The 25082-nt window shown below is 39.8% G+C and overlaps 1 protein-coding gene across 4 annotated transcripts; it reads right to left on the reverse strand.

Moving 5' to 3' along the window:
• Positions 1–174: 174 nt before the first annotated feature.
• LOC135671180 (uncharacterized) lies at positions 175–11558 on the reverse strand. Of its 4 annotated transcripts, none has more exons than XM_065179141.1 (4): positions 11353–11557; positions 10644–11268; positions 3148–3490; positions 175–3042 (listed from the first exon to the last, which is right to left on the reverse strand). In XM_065179141.1, exons 1-4 carry the CDS (start codon positions 11382–11384, stop codon positions 494–496), a joined length of 3549 nt encoding a protein of 1182 aa, XP_065035213.1. In that variant the 5' UTR covers positions 11385–11557; the 3' UTR covers positions 175–493. The 4 variants fall into 4 exon arrangements, with proteins under 4 accessions (XP_065035213.1, XP_065035212.1, XP_065035214.1 ...); XM_065179143.1 differs by having other exon boundaries at positions 603–1002; positions 1649–3490; positions 11353–11558; XM_065179140.1 differs by having other exon boundaries at positions 175–3490.
• Positions 11559–25082: the final 13524 nt, after the last annotated feature.

The following is a 25082-nucleotide window of genomic DNA, read 5'->3' on the forward strand; positions in this document are numbered from 1 at the left end:
CGATCATATGGATTGACTGATGACAACAGATATTGACTATTTATTTTTTTAACATAAAATCGAAAAACAAGACAATATCTCATGAAGCAGGCAAAAGCATGAGATTTCTTTCCCTTAAAGACACCAATGATGACAATCTTATTTAAGGAGACTCAATCTCAGAGAACAGTCAAATATCAAAACTTGCAATAAGCATGTCTATAAGTATACTGAATTTAGGATAAATACACAAGTTAACTATTGATACAGTTCTACAATGTCAACAAGAACGAAGAAAATACAAAGCCAATATTTCCACACACTATTGCACGTGACTATATTTAGAAGGGGGATCATTAAAATTTTTTCCTTCCACATCATAAGCAAACGGAATAAGAAAAAAAATTCCTATAAAGCATATCCAGGTTACTGACATAGCAAAAGTAGGTTCCATGATACACAGTTGCAGACATCATCCCGAAATCTCTTTGTCTCTTGAGTAGTCGATATAAATTTAAAACTTACAGATCTTTGCTGCTTTCTCCTGTGAAACATCATCCTTGCCAGCACTAGTTCCTTGAGTAGAAGGTACAGTTGAGTGTATTGGATGAGATTTATCCTGATCCAAGCTTTCATTGGGCCTCAGTATATGCCTTGCTCCTGCACTAAGTTTAACAGGTCGTGATCTTGTGTGACCAGATTTTAAGGGGAATGACAAACCTGAAACCACGACTATATCCGTTTCATGATCTGCGTCTGAAAGGACATCTATTCTTCTGTTTGCACAAGCACTGATTTCTAATGATCCTATAATATTTGGTTTCCCTCCGTGCAGCTGCTCTTTTATAACTGATGTAGGAGAATTTAAGTCTTCTTGAAGTTTGAGGTTAGGCCCTTTCACTCTTTCAATGATCTTATCATCTTTGGCTGCAGGCTTTCTACATCTTTTAGAATGATTCTGATTCTTAACATGAGAAAAGTCAAATCTCATGCCATCTTTAGCTTTGATGTTGTATCCATAATCTGAGGACATTGAACTGAAGTTATCTGTTGTTAAGGCTGAAACAGATGAAGGATAAACTACAGACATGGGAGCATACGAATCATATGTTTGAGACATGCTGCTACTACCACAAGGGAAAGTTGTAATGTGCTTTAAATATGAAGCATAAGGAGAACCACTATTTTCTGCTATGGTGCAGGACTGATCCTCTGCAACTGGGTGAAAAGGGATAAAAGGTGGCTGTTGACTGGTTGCATTTAGCAGCCAATGGGGAATTTTTTGTGAAAAAGGACCACTTGATGTTTGGATAGGCACTTGATTAGCATATGGGGGGTGGGAAGTTGATGGAATGTTGTAAGATATACTATGATTGTGTCTGCATTGGGATGAATTTAGAAGCATATGCTGGCATTTTTTTTGCGGATGGGATGTCCCAAATGTTTTAAACTGTCCCATATCCAAAAACTGAGTTACTGGGGAACGATGAGCTGCAGAAGTTGATGCTTTGCTAAGAAAAGATTGGCATGGAATTGGATTTATATTTTGAAAGCCACAATTACCACTGGGAGAGTTCGCATTACTTATTAACCAATGAGATCTAAAACCATGATGTGTCCAATCAAACATATGTTTATCTGCTGATATACAACAATAGTTTGAAGGTACCTCTAATGACTTGTAAGGAAATTCCCTTGATGCCCTAGATTCTGCTTGCAAAATGCATTCCTCATCATGCCATCTCTTCAAAATGGGTTTGTCATACACCCTTGTGGTGTGGCAGCTGGTAGTCATAGTTTCCTTGTCAGTATAGGTTTTCCCTCCATTACATTCTTGGTTTTCTTTGTGGTAGCTACCAACAGTGACATTTTTACCCATCAGACGCATAGTTGGTTGGATAGCAGGCCAAACTCCTAGCTCCAAGTCCCTCTCTGTATGAGAATTCAACCTATCAAAGCAATTTCCTGTTACGATGTGATCGGTACACCCACAACAACAAATTTCCATCTGTCTAGAATCACAACTGTCAAATTGAGTTTTGTCATCGGATTGATGCTCCACCTTTCCAAGACCTTGCAACTCAGTAGAACAGTCAGATATCACTACTTTACTTGCAGGATAGTAGTGCTTCAAGAACCAATGTTGATCATCCTCATGGTAAATTGGTGCAAAAGGAAACTTGTCATTTGTCCTAACATGGTTAGACTGGGGCTGAAAATGACTGGAAGAGGGAAGAACCTGAAGAGAATTCAATGCAGAATTTGGCATCTTATCTACCTCATGAAACCCCCTATTACCAGGATGCAACTGGATAAACTCTCCCTGTGAATTAAGAGGCAACCCAGTGAAACCTTCCTCTGTGCACGTGTCCCTCCAAAAAGGCCGCACATTTGGTGATGCTTCTACAGCAGCCTTTGATATAATTGAAGAACAAGTGCTAATTACCATGTCTTTTGGTAGATGATGCACTGGCTGAAATTCAGGAAATTCATCACATACATATTTCATAGGGTCCATCATATGAGTTTGACCCTCAGTGGATTGCATGACCCTTTGGTCTGAACAATATATCCAATGCTGCTTGTCTCGGTTTAAATAATGGCACTGTGAAGTTTTTGCATTAGAAACTGAAACAGACTGTCTAATAGAATCATGAAAACTGTAGATATCATCTGAGGTTAGAGAAAAACTTTGTTCCTGACAGTTTCCAGGATCAGAATCAAGGCCATGTTTGTTCACAAGACTGGGATCCTTATGCTCAGCTAGGTACGCGGGACTAGGTGTCAAAGTGGATCCATCCAGACTATCATGGTTTAAATCAACACAATCCAGCACTGGTTGATTTAAGTCAAATCCAACCAAAGGTGTCATTTTTGTGACTGCAGAGTCTTTATTATTTACATGACCATAAGAACCAGTGAGTTGCTTTTCAAAGGAAATTTCACCTGTCTCAATATTTCCTGCAATAACTCCATCATTCAAGTTCAGTTGAGCTGTTCTATCATTCAAGTTCAACTGAGCTCCCTCAGTGACAGATGGACATTTCTCCAAATTCTCCAGATCTGTTGGTGCAGCCAAGACATCAGAAACTATTTTGCAAAGAGTTTGCAAGTAAGGCAGCTGTAAAGGAAAACGTCTTTTGGCAAGCACAGATCCACCATCCTTACCAGAAAAACTCAAACGCTTGGCTGACTTGCAACATAGCTCTACAATATCACCGCACTTCATATTTTCTCTTTCTATTGTCTTTCTCTTCTTCGTAGAAATACTTCTTTTTTGTTTCTTAAGAGGAGTATGTGCAGGAGGCACCCATGCTACCACCTGGTTTCTGGAAACCAATTTTGAATACTGAACAAGTCTAAAGATGTAATTCTTTAGGAAAGTTCTGACTGTAGTTGGCTTCGTCTGGCTATGAACATGTTTTTTATGCATCTTTCCGAACTGTTTATACACTTTGTTTCTAAGTAGTTTGCAAGTATCAATTGGAGATGCCATTTTGAACTTCTTGCCCTGGAAAAGAAAGGACAATAATTTTTTAGCTTCTGAGAACTTCCTACAATCGTAGGATGTAGTGGTAAAATATATCTCATCTTTTCCATGAGGAGAAATTCACCTACCACTGCAGTTAGGTTTTATTGCAAAAACTGAAATATTAACTAAGTTCTGGATAAGCTGATATAAGCTCATCCTCTGGAGAGAAACATCTACAAATTACACTGGAGTACAATGAAAATAAGGAACAAAAAAATGATCTGAAAAACAAATCAATATGGTTTACCACAAATTACATTGATAAATCAATGTGTAGTATCATACTGACATGCAGGTAACTTAATAAAACTAAATGGCCATGCCAACCCAAATGTATCATGGAGTAAAAAGCAGAAAAAACCCAATTCCTTATCTTACATTGCACGACACAGTTATGCAAGCATCTCCAATCAAGTGATTCATTAATTTTCATTCATCATGGTGGTAATAGTGTAACCATAAGCCATACCTACTCAGCTCTTTTAATGGTAAAGCTCAACATCGTTCTGCATCTCCTGGTGCTTTTAAGAATGGTTATCATAGTGGCCTAGTTGGGACACAAATGCCAAAATGGAACAAGATATCACTTCAATAGTGCTGAAATGAGAAAGAAAAGAAAGAATAATCAACCATTTTTATTATCATAACACATACATTGAAATTGGTACTTGTTGAATAATGGCCGATATCAGGAAACTAGCTCTTCAATTTTCAATTTAATATTTTCATACACATATGTCTCCATGGTAAATTATATTTTGTTGGGCAATATATTGCTCTAAATTGGCTGAGATAATTGATATCAATAGGGTAAGTTACCAAACAAAAACCAATACAAGAACTAGGCCTGCTTCTTCATTCAGTTTCACATAGTAATGACTTGAACAAATGGGCAGAAATTGCAATTTACGTTGGTTGCTTTAAAATTTATTTGGATTTTCTAAAATTTAATAAGCCTCCTAAAAATCATATGCAATTGGATAAAATAAAGAAATTGAGCTTTTTCATCCTCTGAAATGCTTTCTGATAAAAGAATAGCTTGAGGGTTTGATTAGTTTGGGAACAAATTATTCAAGATGGTTATATTCAAGGTTCGAAATACCGTACCATACCAACGTTTCGACGTTCGCTCGGTACGGTACGAAACGGTATACCGCTCGGTATGTATGTATATATATATATATATACATACATACATACATACATATATATATATATACATACATACATATATATATATATATATATACATACATACATATATATATATATATATACATACATACATACATATATATATATATATACATGCATACATATATATATATATGTATATATATGTATATACATATATAAAATCCGAAATAGATGCCTCAGCGACGTCACCGAAAAAGGCGACATCGCGTCGCCTCGGCAACTTCACCGAAAAAGGCGACATCGCATCGCCTCGGCGACGTCGCCGAATGTCGCCTTTTTTAAAATATTTATATATAAATATATATATTATTTTATTCTTATTTTTCGTTCCACCCGGTAGCGGGCGGTCCGCGTACCGGTATACTGTCGGACCGGTATGTACCACCCAGTACGGGCGGTATCATTCGGTATTGCCTACCTTGGTTATATTTAACAACTCCGTTATTCAGGATTTTCAATCATACATTATGGGATGGCACATAAACGTTACTATTGATCAGAAACTCTCTTAAATATCAGTTTTATTTTCTTTAACATAAAAATACCGGTCATGAAATATGGATGAAAATCAGCCCATCCCAATCCATATCAGAATATTATAAATAAGGATTGCCAAATATAATAATGACCAAGGTATTAAACCTGGTAGCATATATTATCCTTGTTCAGTATATTATGGGATACCTACAGAAAAATAGAATTTTCAAAAGGTGTTGCTGTTCTTTGGTACAATACAGTACCTAAACATGATATAGTTGATATGTGTTACTACCATTAGTTGATACTCATCAAAAGCAGTTGTGGTCAAGAGGTTTCCAAATTCAGATTCTTCCAATCCCAACATGTACAACCAAAACGTTGGGATAAATTTCAATTTAAATGGACCAAAGAATTAATTTTAATTTTTGCAATTATTTGAGTCTTGTTTCCACATGCTGATCTATTCACATAGGATGTCTCTTTTCCATGAACTGGACCATTTACCACTCTGGATGGTGGTTCCAAGTGTGTCACAGCAAACCTAGTAACTTTGATGCACACTCTTATTTATGAGGATGCTTCAAATTTTAAGATGCTACATCTACTTTTTATATAAAAGAAAAAACATCTAATGAATAAACATGAGGTCATTAGCACCTCTATTTTTTCTTTCCCTGTAATCAAAGAGTATGGCCAATTGGTTCTCTTCCACCATCCATCAGTGTTATTGTTTGGCAAAAGCCATCATTATAAATCATCCCATCTCATTTTCCATTTATATCTTCATAATCAGTGCCATGGCATGCCTCTATCAACATAATGTCAACAAGGAGCATTACCATGGTACATAAAGTGCCCACCAGTTACCACAACAGGATATATCTACAAAACTGAAATCCCTTCTTTTTCTATCATATATGTGCAAATCCATATTCACAATGGATATAAATACTTATTGAAGTAACAGAGCAAGCAAGATGAAACTACATAACAGAAAATACACTAGCTCATAAATTGCTCCTGAAATGAAGTAAAAGACGAAGCAAAACTACAAACAGGACTTGTAAAACCAATTAACAAAAGATACAAAGCAGATAGGTGAACTTCCCACAAAAATTCAAGATAAACAAATGGAAAGGTAACTTAACTTATTTCTATATCAAATTCTGGTGATTTTAGTGTCAGCATTAAAGGCAGGTATATATTCAGATTTTCAAATCCTTGTTAATTAAGGCAGCACAGAATTATGACCAACTGCTTAAAGGATTAAAATCAGAGTCAAGGATGGTGCAATGGATCATTAAGCTGGGATGATAGATTGAGAACTACCAATACAGTGAACTAGAAAAGCTGCTAGTTAGCTTTCTCTATACAACTGAGATGGGACAGTTCTTTTGTGTACATTCAGAAATAATTGAACAAGATGATGATCTTACTAAGACAAGGATGTTGTGAAGGATGTGTAAAGCTCCTAGGAAAGGTAGAATAGAAAATGTCTATATTCATGAACAATCAAAGATTGCTCTGGTCAGGAGCTATACTAAGGAAAATCATTTAAATAGGCATTTTGAGAGCCTTTTTTTTCCAATTTCTCACAAAATTCACCTTAATTTTCTCTTAAATCCCTTCCAAACTTATTGATGGAGGATCCCAATCCATTGACCATCTCATGTCATTCATTTTTGGTGCTAGGAGCATTGTAATAAATTCAATTTAAGAGTATCAAACTTGTATTGTTCCTAGATGCATCGTCCGAGTTTGAGTAGGTACATACATTTGTTTTATATTTCATTTATTGTTTTATGATATAAATTTAGTTTTAAGTTGTCTAATTTCAATTGTATATAACCAGAAAAGTAGAGGGTTTTCTAGAGCTTATAAGCAGTCCCCAAAACCCCCCAAATCTGCCCTTAGTCTCACTCCTTCTCTTTCTCACTCTCATTTTCTCTCTAATGTCTCTCAAAATTCACTAAATTCTATCTTAAATCCCTTCCAAACTAATTGATGTGAGGACCCTGATCCATTGATCCCCAACTCACGTCATTCATTTTGGTGCTAGGACCACTGTAATAAATGCAAATTGGGGTACTGAAGCCGTACTGGTCCTAGTTGTATCTAAGTCCGAATTAGGTATATATCTTCATTTTATATCTCATTGGTGTTTTATAATGTAAATTTAGTTTAAAGTATTCTTCATATCTTGCTCTCCCCACCATCAAAACTAGAGATACATAGGTATTTGTAGATAAACTAAACCCTACTAGGGTTTACTTCCTCCATAAGGATTCCTTCTCGTACTAGGATTCCTTGTCCTATAAGGACATTACTCCAAGAATCCTAAAATACTTGTCAATCTCAACAATCTCTCCCCTGGTGAATATTTTATCCACTTTTATTCTTTCTAAAGAGAAAATACTTTTACTTCATGCTCCTTCAAATATTGGTCACTCGTCCTTGTTGAATCTCTGATCAATACTTATCAATCTCAACAATCTCTCCCTTGGTGAGTATTTTATTCACTTTTGTTCCTCCTAAAGAGAAAATAGTTTTACTTCACACTCCTTCAAATATTCGTCGCTTATCCTTGTTGAATCTTTGATCACCAAATCTCTTGGCCTTTAATACCACTCATTAGGAAGGAAGAGAAGACTTTCAAAAACTAAAAGAAATCATAGAGATCAACAATCAAGAACGTACCAAAAAGCCGACACAAGATTTAACATGGTTTAGTAACTCTTGCCTATATCCATGGAGAAAAATCAAATTCTTCACCATATGAGATCAATTATAAGACCCTTAAGTTATCTCCACTCAAACATAATTCCCTTGTATACTGTCTCACATAGACCCCAAATAATTTACACCTTTCTCTCACCTTGTCTAGAAACCCTAGAGAGCACCCTCTCTAAACACCCTAGAGAGAAACTAGGACCACCCAAAGTATTCATCACATCTTGCTCTCCCCACCACCGAAACCTAGAGATACATGGGTAGAGAAGAACTAAGCCCTAATTGTTAGGCCTTTCGTTCTCCATGAGAACTCCTTGTACTAGGATTCCTTGTCCTCCTATGACACTAGTTCTAGAAATCCCAAGACACTTGCCAATCCTAGCACACCCATAGATAGATTCCTTTAGGATAGCCTTCTCTATCAATTCATGGGACAACCTCATCGAGAACATTCGATTAGCCAAATGAAAAGATTGAGGAGAGGAGGATGACAACAAGAGAGGACCCACGTTGCTTCAATTGATTTGCCTCAAAGGAGGCCCGTATAACTTTGGCCACCACCGAGTTCTTATTCAGTACCTTATCCCTATTTGAAGTGGCGAATGGACAACTGATGTAATTTTGGCTTAATGATGATAACAATTCCTTTATCTTTATCCATCAAGGATACTTCCTTTATCATCATCCACCAATAATACGCATAGGTTAAACTTGCTCTAGCCTCTTTCTTCATAACCAATCAACAAAAGGACCAGCCCATACTCAAGCTTCATCCATACTCAGGCTAAAGACTAAACCTCCGTTCAAATCTAACATGGCTCGACTTGATTAATTTCTATTTTAGTATATAATTATTTTGTGCCAGCTCAAGTATCTTATACTTAAAATTGAGGTTTCCCTAGATATCTAAAGCTGACTTCTCTGAATCTACAATGCTTTAAAGTTCCAAAAGTTTGTGCCTTAGAAAACTTTTCTTTCTCTCCTAGTACTCCCATTGTTCCATGTATCTTCTTCCCCAATTTCTAATAGATCAATTTACACTAAATAATTCATGAGGAAAAGTTGGCATTATTAAGTATTATTTTTGCCATATGATTTCTTCCAAAGTACATTCATAAATTTCAGAAAGTGATATTTTTATGTTTTGGTTCATTCACTTGTATGTTGCTCAACTTTATTCACCCAAGTTAAGAGTTTACCATTGTGACCCCCAACATTTTTTGTTATTCTCTATGTATATTGTGCCACTAATATGTTGTGCCTTCATCATCTCAATAATTCTTAGGAAGAAAATGATCTCTTGTGCCTTATACTAATTAAGAAACAATTCTGGAAATTCTCCACACCTCGTACCATCACTGACCTATTCATTTTCCCACGTTCAACAATTATATATTCACTCAAGGTTCTAGGTGAAATCTTCCAGCAATGATGAATAGTGTTATCTACGGCAAAAAGGAAATTTTGTCCTTCCAAATTGTAACTTTCACCCCAGAAAAAACTAGATTAAGGAACAATCCTGAGACTTCTTCTAGTAATTTAATTCATCTTACAAGCTGTTTTGTTTTTCTATTTTATGTTTCCAACAAAACGACAATGTCACTCCAATGCTATAATATCATTTCTTCTAGTGGTCATTGGTTTTATATTAGCCTCCTTTAAGGGCAAAAGGAGAGAACTTACAGCAAATAAAATATACAAATTGCTATACTATGAACCCTCTTTTGTTTTCAAATGCCATTTAATTCACCAAAAGACATAACTTTATGGGCTGCAGTTAGCTATATGTTAAGTGACAAAGCAGACGAACATCAAGCTAACAGATCGGTACAAGGGTACACTAAACCATCAATCATGTGAGAAGCTGACTGATTTAATAATCATAGGCAATGATCTATAGTACTGCACCTCGATTACGGTAGCAATGACATATTTTATAATGCAAAGACTATCAATACATTTTTTGTTAATCCTTCATGCAAATGAGGTGTTTCTCGGTCCTCTTCGATCTTGTAGTAGGTTGGTTCAATTTCTTAACAGGGTTACTCTCGAATCCTTTGAAGTAAGTGAATCAAACATTGGACAAGTAGATTTGAAACAAATTATCCGTGGCCGCAATGAAGTAAATAATCGTGCCAATGAAGGAAAATTATCCGTGGCCACAATGAAGTAGATAATCGTGCCAATGAAGGAAAATAGATCCACAAAAGCTGGAGCAAGTGCAAAACGCAATGCCCTTCCTAGCTTCACCGCTATCAATGGATGAAGGGACGAAAAGAGAGAATGAGCAATGTTCTCACTCGACCTACAGACTGCTTCCTAGACCCAAAACGTCAGCTGACACTTTGTTCACATCCGGAACACGCACAGCAATCCATGCCAAGCAGATGCCGTGCACCTGCCACTCATCAACCAAAGCCCTAGCTGATTCCAGCCACCAACGGCCCAACTACACTCAAAATCCACATGAAATATCAATAGCCCATCCACCCAAAAATAGCTATGATCCGTATTCCCCCTATACCCTAATGATCTTCCTGACCTGACCCTTAGCATGATTAAGCAATCCATAGTCACACTAAAATTACCGCATACAAAGGTACAGGATCCATACAGCCAGTACAGCCACATGCTATGCAGTGTAAGAGTAAGCAAGTGAAATTATTGCATACAGATACAGAAAGGCTGGGGGTAAAGTATGCGTCCTCAAGAACATCCCACGTACCTTTTTAGCAGCACGGATCTCAACCTTGAGTTTCTTCTTTTTCGCCATCATCTTCCTCGTGACCTTCAACTTTTTGTTTGCCCCAATCTGTTCTCTCACCCTCCTCTTCCTACCTTCCTTGACCCGTTTCTTTCTCTTCATCAGCTCTAATACATCCCCTCCATCGCCGATCCCACAATCGCTCTTCGCGGCAGCTGCTTCTTCTCCTTGCTCTATGCCTCCACCACCATCCAAGCCGTCTAGTTCCTGTACACCGTGAATCATTGGGGCCACCGCAAAGAGCTCGAGAAGAGATCTCTTCTTGAGCGTTCGTTGTTTTGCCATGGAAGGAGGAGGAGCTTTCATCTGCCCCTCCAAGGCCAACGCCTCCTCGCCGCCTGCATCCAGGCCGCGGCCGTCATCAGCAGAGTCAACCCCGGGTCCGTCCCGGGTTTCAACAACGATACCCACGGCAGCTCTTTCGACCGGATCGACCGCCTCGCCGGCGGATCGCGCTGTCCGCATCTCATCGACCCACCACCGAAATCTCCGAGTCGGAATCGGGGGTAAAGACCGCCCGGTTCTCTCATCCGCGAACGGCCAGCACTTGTCGTAGTCGACGCTCCTCATCCTCGCCGCGTACTCTCTTTCAATCCCCGAACGAGAACCAATAAATCAAACCCCAATCAGAAATCAACGTCAAAAGAAACAATTCAGAGAGTATACTCACCGAATCGAGAAGCTGTCCATGGAAACCGCCATCGATCGATCGATCGATCGAGAGAGAGAGAGAGAGGGAGAGAGGGAGAGAGGAGTGGGGCAGACCAGAAAGCCAAGAAGGTCACGATGAAAGAAATAGTTAATAATAGAGGGGGAGAGAGACAGAGAGAGGCCGCAACCGCTCACCTTTTTCCTTTGCGTTTTCCCGCTCTACGCCTCGGTTTTCCAACCCCACTCCCCATACTATTTATTGCGGTAAAGCGACCGGTGCCGCCGGCCTGAAGAAACCCCAACCCGTCCTCGCGCGACGTTGACACGATCTCAGCCGTCCAACTGAGTCCTGATCATGCGTGATGTGGTCACCGTCATGATTTCGATCGCGAACACGCTGCCACAAGCCTGCCGGTTCCTACCACTCACCCCCTGACATATCATCAGGAGGTTGCTCGGGCCCACCAAGTTCCAATGAACAGCCAGGTAGACGCGTTGGTCGGTTGTTTCGTTTCATTGTGTCTCGAGAACGACGGCGACACGTGGACAGCGGGGCCCGCACTTCAGTGCACCTGCCGCTGGGCGCACGGCACCAGGCGGACGCGTCGGCGAAACGGACGGTCCAGATCCGGTCATTCGGACACGCGGCTCGTCCACGCCCGATTCGTAGCCTGCGATTGGGCGGTCCCGTCGACGCTGACGAAGACCAGGCAAAGGAAAAGGACAGAGAGAGAGAGAGAGGAGGAAGAAGTCCATCACCAGTTGCTCACTGTTAGGATGGTATGTTACTGTAGACATGACGAGCTTGGCACAGGAAATGAGCGGGATCAGATTGGGTGCTGCCACCGAGAACCGAGACATGAGAGGGAGAAACTAAGTGGGAATGAAATATGCTCATTCTTGTCACCTCCTCCCACTGTTTGCGGGACAGCAATCCATGGAGGAGACTGAGAGTCACTGCATGCTTCCACAGCTCTGAAATGGTTTCTGCTGTAAAGAGCGCAGGAAGACGAACGATGCATCCACATGGCTTGTCACCTCCCCCGATGTGTGCTTCTGGGACGGCATCAAGGGAAAGCACCGTTGCAGACAGCTTAAAATGTGCGACGGTGGAACTCATGTATGCTTTTAACTGAGGGAACCAAACCAGGCGATGATGACCCGCAAATGGAGATGCAGTAGTGGAAATCTAAATGCAATACCGCAACTGTTCGCTTTGCTGATTCATATTAGAACAGGTTCCAAATCAGAAGTGGAAGAAGTAGCACTTGCATTACGTTTCAATGCAGTTTTCTTTCGACGGAGTTATGGAAGAATGATGAGTTCTTCCTCTTGAATCTAAGATTCAATGGGATCAAGTCTAATCTAGTAGTTATGATCGAGGACTTGGTTCCTACTATTTGATACAGAAAAATTAGACCTTGAAATGCTAGCGTATCTGTCGAACTAATGAAAGGATGATTAAGAAAGCTTTGAACTAAAGATTTGGATCGATCTATGTATGAGATTTTTCCTAAAAATTAAACCTTAATCTAGTAGTTTCCATTCGAAGAAGCTCTACTTTTTTAGGAAAGGAACCGAAGTACTGTTTTACTATTTAGACAACGCAAATAAATACACACACACATTAAGATTTGGTAGGATTTAAAGTTTGGAAATTCGAAGATTGATGGCCGTTTCCCATGGAATTCAAAACACTTAATTTCTTGGCATCCCATATGTCAATATCAAATCGTCAACAACCACATACGTATTATTGTGGTAGATGAAGTCGATGTTGAATATACGAGGAGAATAACATTCAGATAAAAGTCATACTAACTCTCCTTGCCATCTGTGTCGAAGTTAAGGAAATCAAAAGAAATGTCATGTGGTGCTTTTACAACCATCTAATTCATGCATGTTATCGTTATAATATATATGAGGAATCAATTTTGTATAAAAATATATAGGAATGTAATAATACTACTCGGCTCAAACGATCGCTTATCATTTTACCCACTTACCAAATAAATAAAATGTTCAAAACTTTTTCTCTTAAGATATCTAAAGAACAATCAAATCCTAATTCTTAGATCTTCTTCTTCTTCTTCTTCTTCTTCTTCTTCTTCTTCTTCTTCTTCTTCTTCTTCTTCTTCTTCTTCTTCTAGAAGTTCTTCCATGCTGGAACTCTTTATTTATCCTCCAAAATATCTGACTCTAAATATTCAAAAAGTGCCTTTTGTTCCCAACAAAAATAAAGCTCGACAATTTTAGCTTCCATCATCGTTGCAAAAGTAGTGTATTTGGGTTGATTTAGTTGCACAACTAGTGATCACGAAGATGCCATGATTGGAAACAGGAAATGAGATCATGATACTGTTGGAAAGAATAGAAGATAAAAAGAATTATTGAAGAAGCTTGAATATATTAACATGTCCCTCTCCTATTTATACAAATTAGAAGGGAGGATTTCCCTTAATAGAATAGAGGATTTCCCTCAATAGAGTAGAGAGATTTGCTCATATACTTGGGAAAATCTTATCTGCTATCATGCCCCACAAGATGGTACTCCTATCAAGGATACCGATCTTGGATCGATGCAAAGCAAACAATTTATGAGCGAGAGGCTTCGTGAGTAGAGCAAGAGCATATCGTTGCTACTTTTGCTATTGCTATAGCTGCGACGGCTACGGTGATGGCTGCAACAAAGAAGAAAGCTATAGCAATGCTGTAGCAGAGGAAGAAGCCACAACAAAGAAGGAAGCTGCAGCGATGTTACAATGATGCTACAACAGAGGAGAAAGCTATAGTAGAGGTGCAGTAGAGGAGCAGTAATGCTACAACAGAGGAGGTAGCTACAACAATGCTACAATAGAAGAGAAAGCTATAGTAGAAGAGGAAGCTGCAACGATTTGGTGGAGAAACTTTCAATGATTTGCTCTTAGTAGGAGCTAAGGATCGATAGTTGATAGTGAGGTAGCGGGCTGTGATTGATGCAAATCACAGCCTGATGAAGACGATACTACGACGGCGGACAAGTCGAGCCTGGGGTCGGTGCAAGCGGTGCCGATGAAGAAGAAGGTCGCATGGAGGAGAAGAGGGAAGGAGTGGGCAGGGGTTGGAGAGGGATCCACTACCGAGGGTGAGTAGCCGACCACACCAAAACAAGCCCTCATTATTATGGCTGCACCTGATGGCGACGCCGGGTGTAGTCATGGTAGCAGCTGGGGTAGCAGCGAAGGCATCACGCGTTGTACAGTAGACGGTCATACAGTGAACGGAGAGGGTAGTCCAACGGGGAAGTGAGTCCGGCGGGAATGAGTTCCCCCCTTCTTTGCTCTACAGAGGCAAAGGATATGATGAATGGCAAGCTTCGATGGTCGTGGAGCCTCGCTCGTCTCACGCTCTGATACCATGTTGGAAAGAATAGAAGATAAGAAAAATTATTAAAGAAGTTTTATTGAAAAAGCTTTATTGAAGAAGCTTGAATGCATTAACATGTCTCTTTCCTATTTATACAGATTAGGAGGAAAAATTTTTCTCAACAGAACAGAGGATTTCCCTATTAAGTAATTTGCTTCCTTGCTCGTGTGATCTTGAACGTATAGTCAGAAGCGGGATACATAAGGTTGCATGAACTGACATTATTTTACCGACGAAGAATGCTGCCATAATAACACTTGCAGACTACTTATGTCCAAAATGTTTCATGTCAAGCTTCCGACAACTTCATGTACTTAGAGAGAAGTCTCCGGACCTTACATTCCTATCCTATCAAGTCTCAATCCACTTTGTTGCATAAGGAGTCTGAAGATCTCATGTAGTTGTAGTTCCAATATATGAGCCCAAACAAATAAAAAGATTGAGAACTGGAGAGGCAAACCAAAGACCAATAAAAAGTATACCAGTTCAGACTTGGGATGCAAACTACTTTGGAGACACGCCGAGAAGTAAATGATTAGGGTTTGGAGAACTTGTGGTTATAGACCTAAATCCTTGGAAAGGAAATGCTTGCACATCTTGTATTTGTAGACCTAATTAATAATGACATCTAACAATGTCATTTTTTCCCTAATACATTAAATACTCTTGATTTGAGAGCCAGTTGTTTATGTCTTTGCTCTTTCTTTTCTCTAGGAGTCGATTCACCGGATGAACTTGTCCAATTACAATATTTTCTACTGTGTTACAGTGTTTTTATTTATTTATTTATTTATTGAAAACACTATAACACAGTATAAAGATATTATATTACGACGTTTTTGTACTACGTTATAGTGTTTTTACATTATATAGCAAATAGTGTTTTCAACAATATCATGAAAACATTATTTTAGATTTTTTATATATTATGTTGTTTTTTGTTCATATAGTACTGAAAACACTATAATTGGACTATTTCATCCGGTGGATCAGACCATTGAAAAGGAAGCCAGAAAAAAAGGATAGACGACGGAAGGCATTCTAAGCATTAGGTTGAAAGAAGCTCTTAGAAATCATCTTTTAAAACCAAGTAATCGATAACAATAAATGATGTGAAAAATAATATTATGACCCATAGCTAACACCAACTAAAAGAAGCGATACAAAATGAAATACAAATGCATTGAGTTGAAACAATATAATACTCTCTATTTATACATAATAGAAGAGAGAATTTTCCTCAATAAAGGAGGAACAGATTTACGACATCTCCTCAACAAAGTTGGGGAGATCTCGACTGTTGTTAAGGTTGTTATCATGGGAGATCTTGACTGTTATCATACCCCCATAAGATGGGATCTTTTGTTAAGGACGTTGATCTTGGACCGATGTGATGAAAGCAAGTTGCAGGTGAGAGGCTTTGTGAGGGGGTCCGTTAGTTGATCAGTCGTATATACGTGAGAAATACGTAGTTGATGTCTGATAACTTGTTCTCGCATGAAGTAAAAGTCGATGGATATGTATTTCATGCATGAGTGAAATACTGGATTAGCGCATAGATAAGTGGCTCTGACATTGTCACGATATATTATTGTTGAATCTCGTATTTTGATGATGAAACTACTTGATATATGTTTATGATTTAATCTGCGTTTTGAGTGACGCAGGATGCTTTGATCAGGATGAGACAATTAAAGCAGGAAAATCATGTTGTGCCGGAGGAACATGTCAAGAGATTGGACGTCGGGCCGGTGGATCGGTCGACGTATCGACAGAAGGCTTCGGGCCGTAGACTCGGGCATCGGGCCAAGAAGAGCGGGTATTGTGCCAAGGATATCGGAGTTGCGGAGTCAACTGGCCGATTGGGCAATAGGCCGCAGGAGAGGACGATGCGCCGAAGAATCAGACGAAGCGTCGAGGGACCAATGACATGCCGGACAACTTGGTTAATTGCTAAGGATTAATTGTCTCGATCGAAGTTTTGTTTTAATTGTGCAGGATTAACTATGATAACGATGAAGACATAAAGCGAAACAAAGTGTCGGAGTCAAGCGCGAAGGATTTGTTGCGAGTTCGAGAGTTCGACGGAAGTTCGAAGATTCGTTGGGAGTTCGCGGAGCTCGCCGAGAAAGATCGGAGCTTGCCGAAGAAGCTCGTTGGAACTCGCTAAGAACAAATCGTGAAGTCTAGGAGCTTGCCGGGAGTCCGCAGAATGGTTTCCGAGAGTTCATCGGAAGACCGCCGGAAGTTTGCCGGAAGCTCGCCAAAAGAAGTCTTGACTTGCGGACTTTGTAAAAGCTTAGAAAATGTCTTTAAATTCATAGTTAGCACGTTAATTAGGGTTAGGATTAGGTGTTAATCCTATAACCCAAGTAGGGGCCAATTAGGCCCAAGTTCGGACTGGTTTGGACCAAGTTTGGAGCCAAACCAAGTGAGCTGGAATAGTGAAAGAGGTGCCACCGCCAGGGTTGGAGGTAGCACCGCCCAGGCTATGTCTTCCAGCGAGGTTGGGAGGTGCAACCGCCCCAGCCAGGAGGTGCAACCGCCAGGGCTGCGAGGCTGGGAGGTGCAACCGCCCCAGCCGAGAGGTGCAACCGCCCAGAGCTCAGTCTTCGAGCTAGACTGGGCGGTGCAACCTCCTCTGCCAAGAGGTAGCACCGCCAGAGCTCAAGTTTCGAGCTCTGCCAGGCGATGCAACCACCGAGCTCAGTCTTCGAGCTCTGGCAGAGAGGTGCATCAGCCTGAGCTCAGTCTCGAGCCCTGCCAGGTGATGCAATCACCGAGCTCAGTCTTCGAGCTCTGGCAGAGAGGTGCATCAGCCTGAGCTCAGTTTGGAGCTCTGCCAGGTGATGCAACCACCGAGCTCAGTTTCGAGCTCTGCCAGGTGATGCAATCACCAAGCTCAGTCTTCGAGCTCTGCCAGGTGATGCAATCACCGAGCTCAGTCTTCGAGCTCTGGCAGAGAGAAGCAATCGCCTGAGCTCAGTCTTCGAGCTCTGCCAGGCGGTGCCACCTCTCCAGTCAAGAGGTGCAACCGCCTGATCCCAGAATTCTGGGATTTGATCGATTTGATCGTTTTGAGCTCCAAATTTGAACTGGGTTGGGGCCTATAAATACCCCACCCATTCAGCACTGAAAAGATACAGATCCACACCGAATTCTTGATCTTTTCAGTGATTCTAAGAGCTCAAATTTGTGTAAAGTCCTAAAGTTCTCCTCCTTCTGTTCTTCAAATCTTGAGTTGTAAAGAGAGGAGAGAAAGGATCTGTAAAGGTTGTCTCCTGAGCCTGTCAAAAGGAGAGAAACTGTAAAAGGGCAGTTAGCCTTCGCCCATTGAAGGAAGGCAGCTAGTTGACGTCGGTGACCTCGTCGGAGGAGGAAGCCAAAAGTGGAGTAGGTCAAGACTGACCGAACCACTCTAAATCTCTGGTTTGCTTTTACCTTGAGCACTTTATCATTACTGCAAACCTCCTACATTGCTACTGCCCTCAGCGCCTTTACGAACGAGTTTTTAAGCTCTGATCTTTCAGAATCTGCATTCAAACGTAAATCGTGTTTTCGTACGATCTTCACACTGCAGTTTACGCTTACATTCGGATTCCATTTATAACTGCAAATTGCTTTCTACGTAAAACGCTTTTCAAGGTTCAAAACTGCTTTTAGACGCAAAACTACATTTAGACGTAAAATTACGTTTAGACGTAAAACTGCGTTTAGACGCAAAACTGCGTTTAGACGTAAAACTGCGTTTAGACGCAAAACTGCGTTTAGACGCAAAACTGCGTTTAGACGTAAAACTGCGTTTAGACGTAAAACTGCGTTTTGACGTAAAACTGCGTTTGGACGTAAAACTGAGTTTAGACGCAAACTGCGCTTAGACGCAAACTGTGCTTAGACGCAAACTGCGCTTAGACGCAAACTGTGTTTAGACGCAAACTGCGCTTAGACGCAATCTGCACTTAGACGCAAACTGCACTTAGATACAAACTGAGAATTAGCTTTTGCATCATAATAGCTTTTATTGAACGAACGCAGCTTTTGGTTTTTAATCGCTGTAAGATTTCCGCTGCACTAATTCACCCCCCCCCTCTTAGTGCTCTCGATCCTAACAATTGGTATCAGAGCGGGGTATTTCTCATTTCGGATTTACACCCGAGAGAAATGGCTCTTCAAGAGGGCTATTCGGTCTTTCGTCCACCGTTCTTTAACGGATTGGACTACACTTACTGGAAAACTCGAATGAGAGTTTTCTTGATTTCTCTAAATCTGGATTTATGGAATATCATTGAAAACGGTTTTCAACTTCCCTCTAAACCAACAAACGAATGGTCGGATTTGGAGAAGAAGTATTTTTCTTTAAACGCAAAGGCTATGAATGCCTTATTTTGCGCTTTGGACAAAAATGAGTTCAATCGGATTTCTACGTGCGAAACGGCTTTTGACATTTGGCGAACACTTGAAATCACGCACGAGGGAACTAGTAGAGTCAAAGACTCGAAAGTTCACTTTTTATTGCATGATTTTGAGCTTTTTCGAATGCAACCAAGCGAGACTATAGGCGACATGTACACCCGTTTCACGGATGTCGTCAATAGTTTAAGAGCTCTTGGAAAATGTTTTTCGGATTTTGAACTCGTAAACAAGATTTTGCGTTCTCTTTCTAAGAAGTGGAATTCAAAAGTAACTGCAATACAAGAAGCTAAAAACCTAAACAACTTACCACTTGAAGAACTAATTGGTTCGTTGATAACATACGAAATGGTGCACAATGAACATGATGAACATGTTGAACACAATCACCTTCCAAAGAACAGGAAGGATTTGGAACTCCGGACAAATGAATGCCACTTGAGCGATGACTCAAGTGATGAGGACAATGATGAACAAAACAACCTTCCAAAGAACAGGAAGGATTTGGGACATAGAACATTTGAAGACCACTCGAGCATAAGCTCAAGTGATGGTGAACTTAAACTACAAATGAAACGAAAATTAAAAAGCAAAAAGAATGGAACTACTTGCTTTAAACGCAAGAAGAAGAACAAAAGTTGGGATGAATCGAGCTCCTCCGAAGACGAAGAAAAAATCAACAAAAGCGAGGTGGCAAACTACGCCTTAACAGCCTACGACGTTGAGGTAATTAGAATGCCTTTGATTTATTTTGAAATTACTTGACGCTTTCATGATGTATTTTCTTTTTAGTTTAGAATTAATTTTCTTGAAAATTACATGATCATGCTAGTAATTTCGAAAATGATAATATTGCATATGCTATAATAAATAAATAAAATGATCTTGATTGAAAATATGAAATCATGGTTAAGAAGTAAAAATGTGTATTACGTTGATTTCCATTGATATTTCTCGACTTTAATTAAAGATCATGTTTGATTTGAAGAAATGCATAATGATGAAATTAAATATTTTGATTAACAATTTTATGCATGAGGTTTTAAGCCAATGATAAGCATGTGTTATTCTCATGAGTATATTTGAAAAACTATGGCAAAAATGTGCTCGAATGCATGAACGTGTTAAGATTATTTTTCGGACATTCTTGATTCAATGTTCAAATCACTTAATTGCCATGATGATTTTACACTATAACATGTTGGAAATTATATGTTTTGGATACATAAATTTTTATGATCATGAGCATGTTTTATCTTCATAATTGAACTTGAAAATCTATAGCAAAATCTTATCCGAATGCATGAAAGTACTAATTTCATTTTCGGATTCACTTAACAATTGGTATCCTAACAATCGGGTTTTCTCATACACTTATGAAAAATATTTTTCTAAAATGGATTTGATGAAATGATTCCTGCTTATAAATTCCATCTTGAAATATGAATGATAGTGTCTTTGCTTGCAAAGATTTGTTTCACATACATATCTCCTATGATTCATGTGCAGAAAAAGAATTTATAAATCATAATACAATGAGAATTCTAATGCAAAAATAAAGTGCTTTTGTGATTCTTTGCTAAAGAGAATAATTATTAAAATCATGATCTTGATAATTATAACATGAAGCTCTTTATAAATCAAGATCGTTCATTATGCTCCCTAGATTTATCAAAAAGGAGTTCTTCAAATGAAATGCAACTTGTCTTTTGATTTCATGATATTTTGTGAATCTCGAAATTAATTTTAATGACTTGATTATGAATTGATTTGAATAAGTTTTATTTAAATCATAATATTGATCTTGCAAAATTGAAGTCACAAATAATATCTTGTGGTATTCATGAATTGATACTCACAATATGAAAGCATTGATATTCATGACTTGGATTGGATTGAAACATTGTGTGCTTAAATTAATCATTCTCCTATGTTTCAAAAATTCCTTAAATGCCTTATGTGATGATTGAAAACTAACTTGATTTATGATGAATCATGAATCATGACTTGATCTATGATGTAAATGCCTTGAAATAATTGAAATATTTAACACTTTTATGCTCTTACCCCTACCTTCTTCTTGTTTTCAATGATAAAATGGGGAGAAGTTTTGATCATGCATGGTAGGATATAATTTGACAAAATTGATACCATCATGATATGAAACATTTATGATGTGCAATTATGCATGCAATACTTGCTTTCTAATTATGATGTGATGTATTGCATATGATGTAAATCATGATCTAAAATGCTATGAGTGCCAAGTTACACATTTTGAGAAGAAATTGCTATATTGAAACATTAATGTAATTATGAATGGTGATATGATATCATGCATGTAATACTTTAACTTATGATAATGATGCATGCAATGATAAAATATTCATGATGAAAAATTGTCTTGACATTCATAACTTGATTATTCATCCTTTGTCATGATTTTGAAATCGTTGTAAAAGGAAAAAAGAAGTACAAAACTGTATTCTCTCTTCCTTTTTTACAATGACAAAGGGGGAGATAGCTAGCTTGTACAAGTCAAGAAGATGCAAAAACTTGACTGCTTGCTTGCCTATCTTAAGCAGCAAAGATTGCTAACTTGCTCATTTCAAGAAGAAAAATTGTCTTCTTGAACATCGCTATCTTGAATATCTTAGTTGAAGCAAAACTTGCAATTTGCACATTGCAATAGGAAGCAAGAATCATGAGCTTACACAAGAAAGCTATCTTGTATTTGCTTTCGAAATTTTTGCTAGCTTATATATTGTGAAACTTGTATATCGTAAAAATTGCTAGCTTGTTGGTCTAAAGAGAAGCAAAAAGTTGCTATCTCAAAAGAGGCAAAAATGCTAACTTGCGCATCTAGCAAAGTGAGCAAAATTTTCAAGAAGCAAGAGTTGCCTTCTTGAACATCTCTAATTTGCTAGCTTACATGATGTAGAACTTGCTATCTCATATGCTATAAAACTTGCATATCTAAAACTTGATAGCATGAATGTTCTAAGCATGATGAAATACTTGCTAAATCTTCTAGCTCCAAAGATTGCATTATGATAAAACTTGATACTATGTTTTTCATGCAATGAATTGAACCAATATCACAAACACTTGATTGTGGTACTTCTCCTTTTTGTTGATGACAAAGGGGGAGAAGTATGTTGATGACATGACATGTGATGCATAAGTTTATGCATATGTTCATGTTGATGTGTTGCAAGTATTCATGATGAATATTGCAATGACTTGAATTCAGGTTGAATTCAAGGTTCTATCAATATGGCATATTGATAGGGGGAGTTTGTTTAAACTCCGGGAGTTAAGTTTAACTCCGTCATCAAGTGGTTGTCATCATCAAAAAGGGGGAGATTGTTGAATCTCGTATTTTGATGATGAAACTACTTGATATATGTTTATGATTTAATCTGCGTTTTGAGTGACGCAGGATGCTTTGATCAGGATGAGACAATTAAAGCAGGAAAATCATGTTGTGCCGGAGGAACATGTCAAGAGATTGGACGTCGGGCCGGTGGATCGGTCGACGTATCGACAGAAGGCTTCGGGCCGTAGACTCGGGCATCGGGCCAAGAAGAGCGGGTATTGTGCCAAGGATATCGGAGTTGCGGAGTCAACTGGCCGATTGGGCAATAGGCCGCAGGAGAGGACGATGCGCCGAAGAATCAAACGAAGCGTCGAGGGACCAATGACATGCCGGACAACTTGGTTAATTGCTAAGGATTAATTGTCTCGATCGAAGTTTTGTTTTAATTGTGCAGGATTAACTATGATAACGATGAAGACATAAAGCGAAACAAAGTGTCGGAGTCAAGCGCGAAGGATTTGTTGCGAGTTCGAGAGTTCGACGGAAGTTCGAAGATTCGTTGGGAGTTCGCGGAGCTCGCCGAGAAAGATCGGAGCTTGCCGAAGAAGCTCGTTGGAACTCGCTAAGAACAAATCGTGAAGTCTAGGAGCTTGCCGGGAGTCCGCAGAATGGTTTCCGAGAGTTCATCGGAAGACCGCCGGAAGTTTGCCGGAAGCTCGCCAAAAGAAGTCTTGACTTGCGGACTTTGTAAAAGCTTAGAAAATGTCTTTAAATTCATAGTTAGCACGTTAATTAGGGTTAGGATTAGGTGTTAATCCTATAACCCAAGTAGGGGCCAATTAGGCCCAAGTTCGGACTGGTTTGGACCAAGTTTGGAGCCAAACCAAGTGAGCTGGAATAGTGAAAGAGGTGCCACCGCCAGGGTTGGAGGTAGCACCGCCCAGGCTATGTCTTCCAGCGAGGTTGGGAGGTGCAACCGCCCCAGCCAGGAGGTGCAACCGCCAGGGCTGCGAGGCTGGGAGGTGCAACCGCCCCAGCCGAGAGGTGCAACCGCCCAGAGCTCAGTCTTCGAGCTAGACTGGGCGGTGCAACCTCCTCTGCCAAGAGGTAGCACCGCCAGAGCTCAAGTTTCGAGCTCTGCCAGGCGATGCAACCACCGAGCTCAGTCTTCGAGCTCTGGCAGAGAGGTGCATCAGCCTGAGCTCAGTCTCGAGCCCTGCCAGGTGATGCAATCACCGAGCTCAGTCTTCGAGCTCTGGCAGAGAGGTGCATCAGCCTGAGCTCAGTTTGGAGCTCTGCCAGGTGATGCAACCACCGAGCTCAGTTTCGAGCTCTGCCAGGTGATGCAATCACCAAGCTCAGTCTTCGAGCTCTGCCAGGTGATGCAATCACCGAGCTCAGTCTTCGAGCTCTGGCAGAGAGAAGCAATCGCCTGAGCTCAGTCTTCGAGCTCTGCCAGGCGGTGCCACCTCTCCAGTCAAGAGGTGCAACCGCCTGATCCCAGAATTCTGGGATTTGATCGATTTGATCGTTTTGAGCTCCAAATTTGAACTGGGTTGGGGCCTATAAATACCCCACCCATTCAGCACTGAAAAGATACAGATCCACACCGAATTCTTGATCTTTTCAGTGATTCTAAGAGCTCAAATTTGTGTAAAGTCCTAAAGTTCTCCTCCTTCTGTTCTTCAAATCTTGAGTTGTAAAGAGAGGAGAGAAAGGATCTGTAAAGGTTGTCTCCTGAGCCTGTCAAAAGGAGAGAAACTGTAAAAGGGCAGTTAGCCTTCGCCCATTGAAGGAAGGCAGCTAGTTGACGTCGGTGACCTCGTCGGAGGAGGAAGCCAAAAGTGGAGTAGGTCAAGACTGACCGAACCACTCTAAATCTCTGGTTTGCTTTTACCTTGAGCACTTTATCATTACTGCAAACCTCCTACATTGCTACTGCCCTCAGCGCCTTTACGAACGAGTTTTTAAGCTCTGATCTTTCAGAATCTGCATTCAAACGTAAATCGTGTTTTCGTACGATCTTCACACTGCAGTTTACGCTTACATTCGGATTCCATTTATAACTGCAAATTGCTTTCTACGTAAAACGCTTTTCAAGGTTCAAAACTGCTTTTAGACGCAAAACTACATTTAGACGTAAAATTACGTTTAGACGTAAAACTGCGTTTAGACGCAAAACTGCGTTTAGACGTAAAACTGCGTTTAGACGTAAAACTGCGTTTAGACGCAAAACTGCGTTTAGACGTAAAACTGCGTTTAGACGTAAAACTGCGTTTTGACGTAAAACTGCGTTTGGACGTAAAACTGAGTTTAGACGCAAACTGCGCTTAGACGCAAACTGCGCTTAGACGCAAACTGTGTTTAGACGCAAACTGCGCTTAGACGCAATCTGCACTTAGACGCAAACTGCACTTAGATACAAACTGAGAATTAGCTTTTGCATCATAATAGCTTTTATTGAACGAACGCAGCTTTTGGTTTTTAATCGCTGTAAGATTTCCGCTGCACTAATTCACCCCCCCCCTCTTAGTGCTCTCGATCCTAACAATTATAGGAGTAGAGATGATGTTGATGCTAAGTTCCTTGAGAAGATTCATGACCCAATTGAGTTC

The sequence above is a fragment of the Musa acuminata genome, unplaced genomic scaffold, assembly GCF_036884655.1.
Source record: "Musa acuminata AAA Group cultivar baxijiao unplaced genomic scaffold, Cavendish_Baxijiao_AAA HiC_scaffold_1138, whole genome shotgun sequence".
Lineage (NCBI taxonomy): Eukaryota > Viridiplantae > Streptophyta > Magnoliopsida > Zingiberales > Musaceae > Musa > Musa acuminata.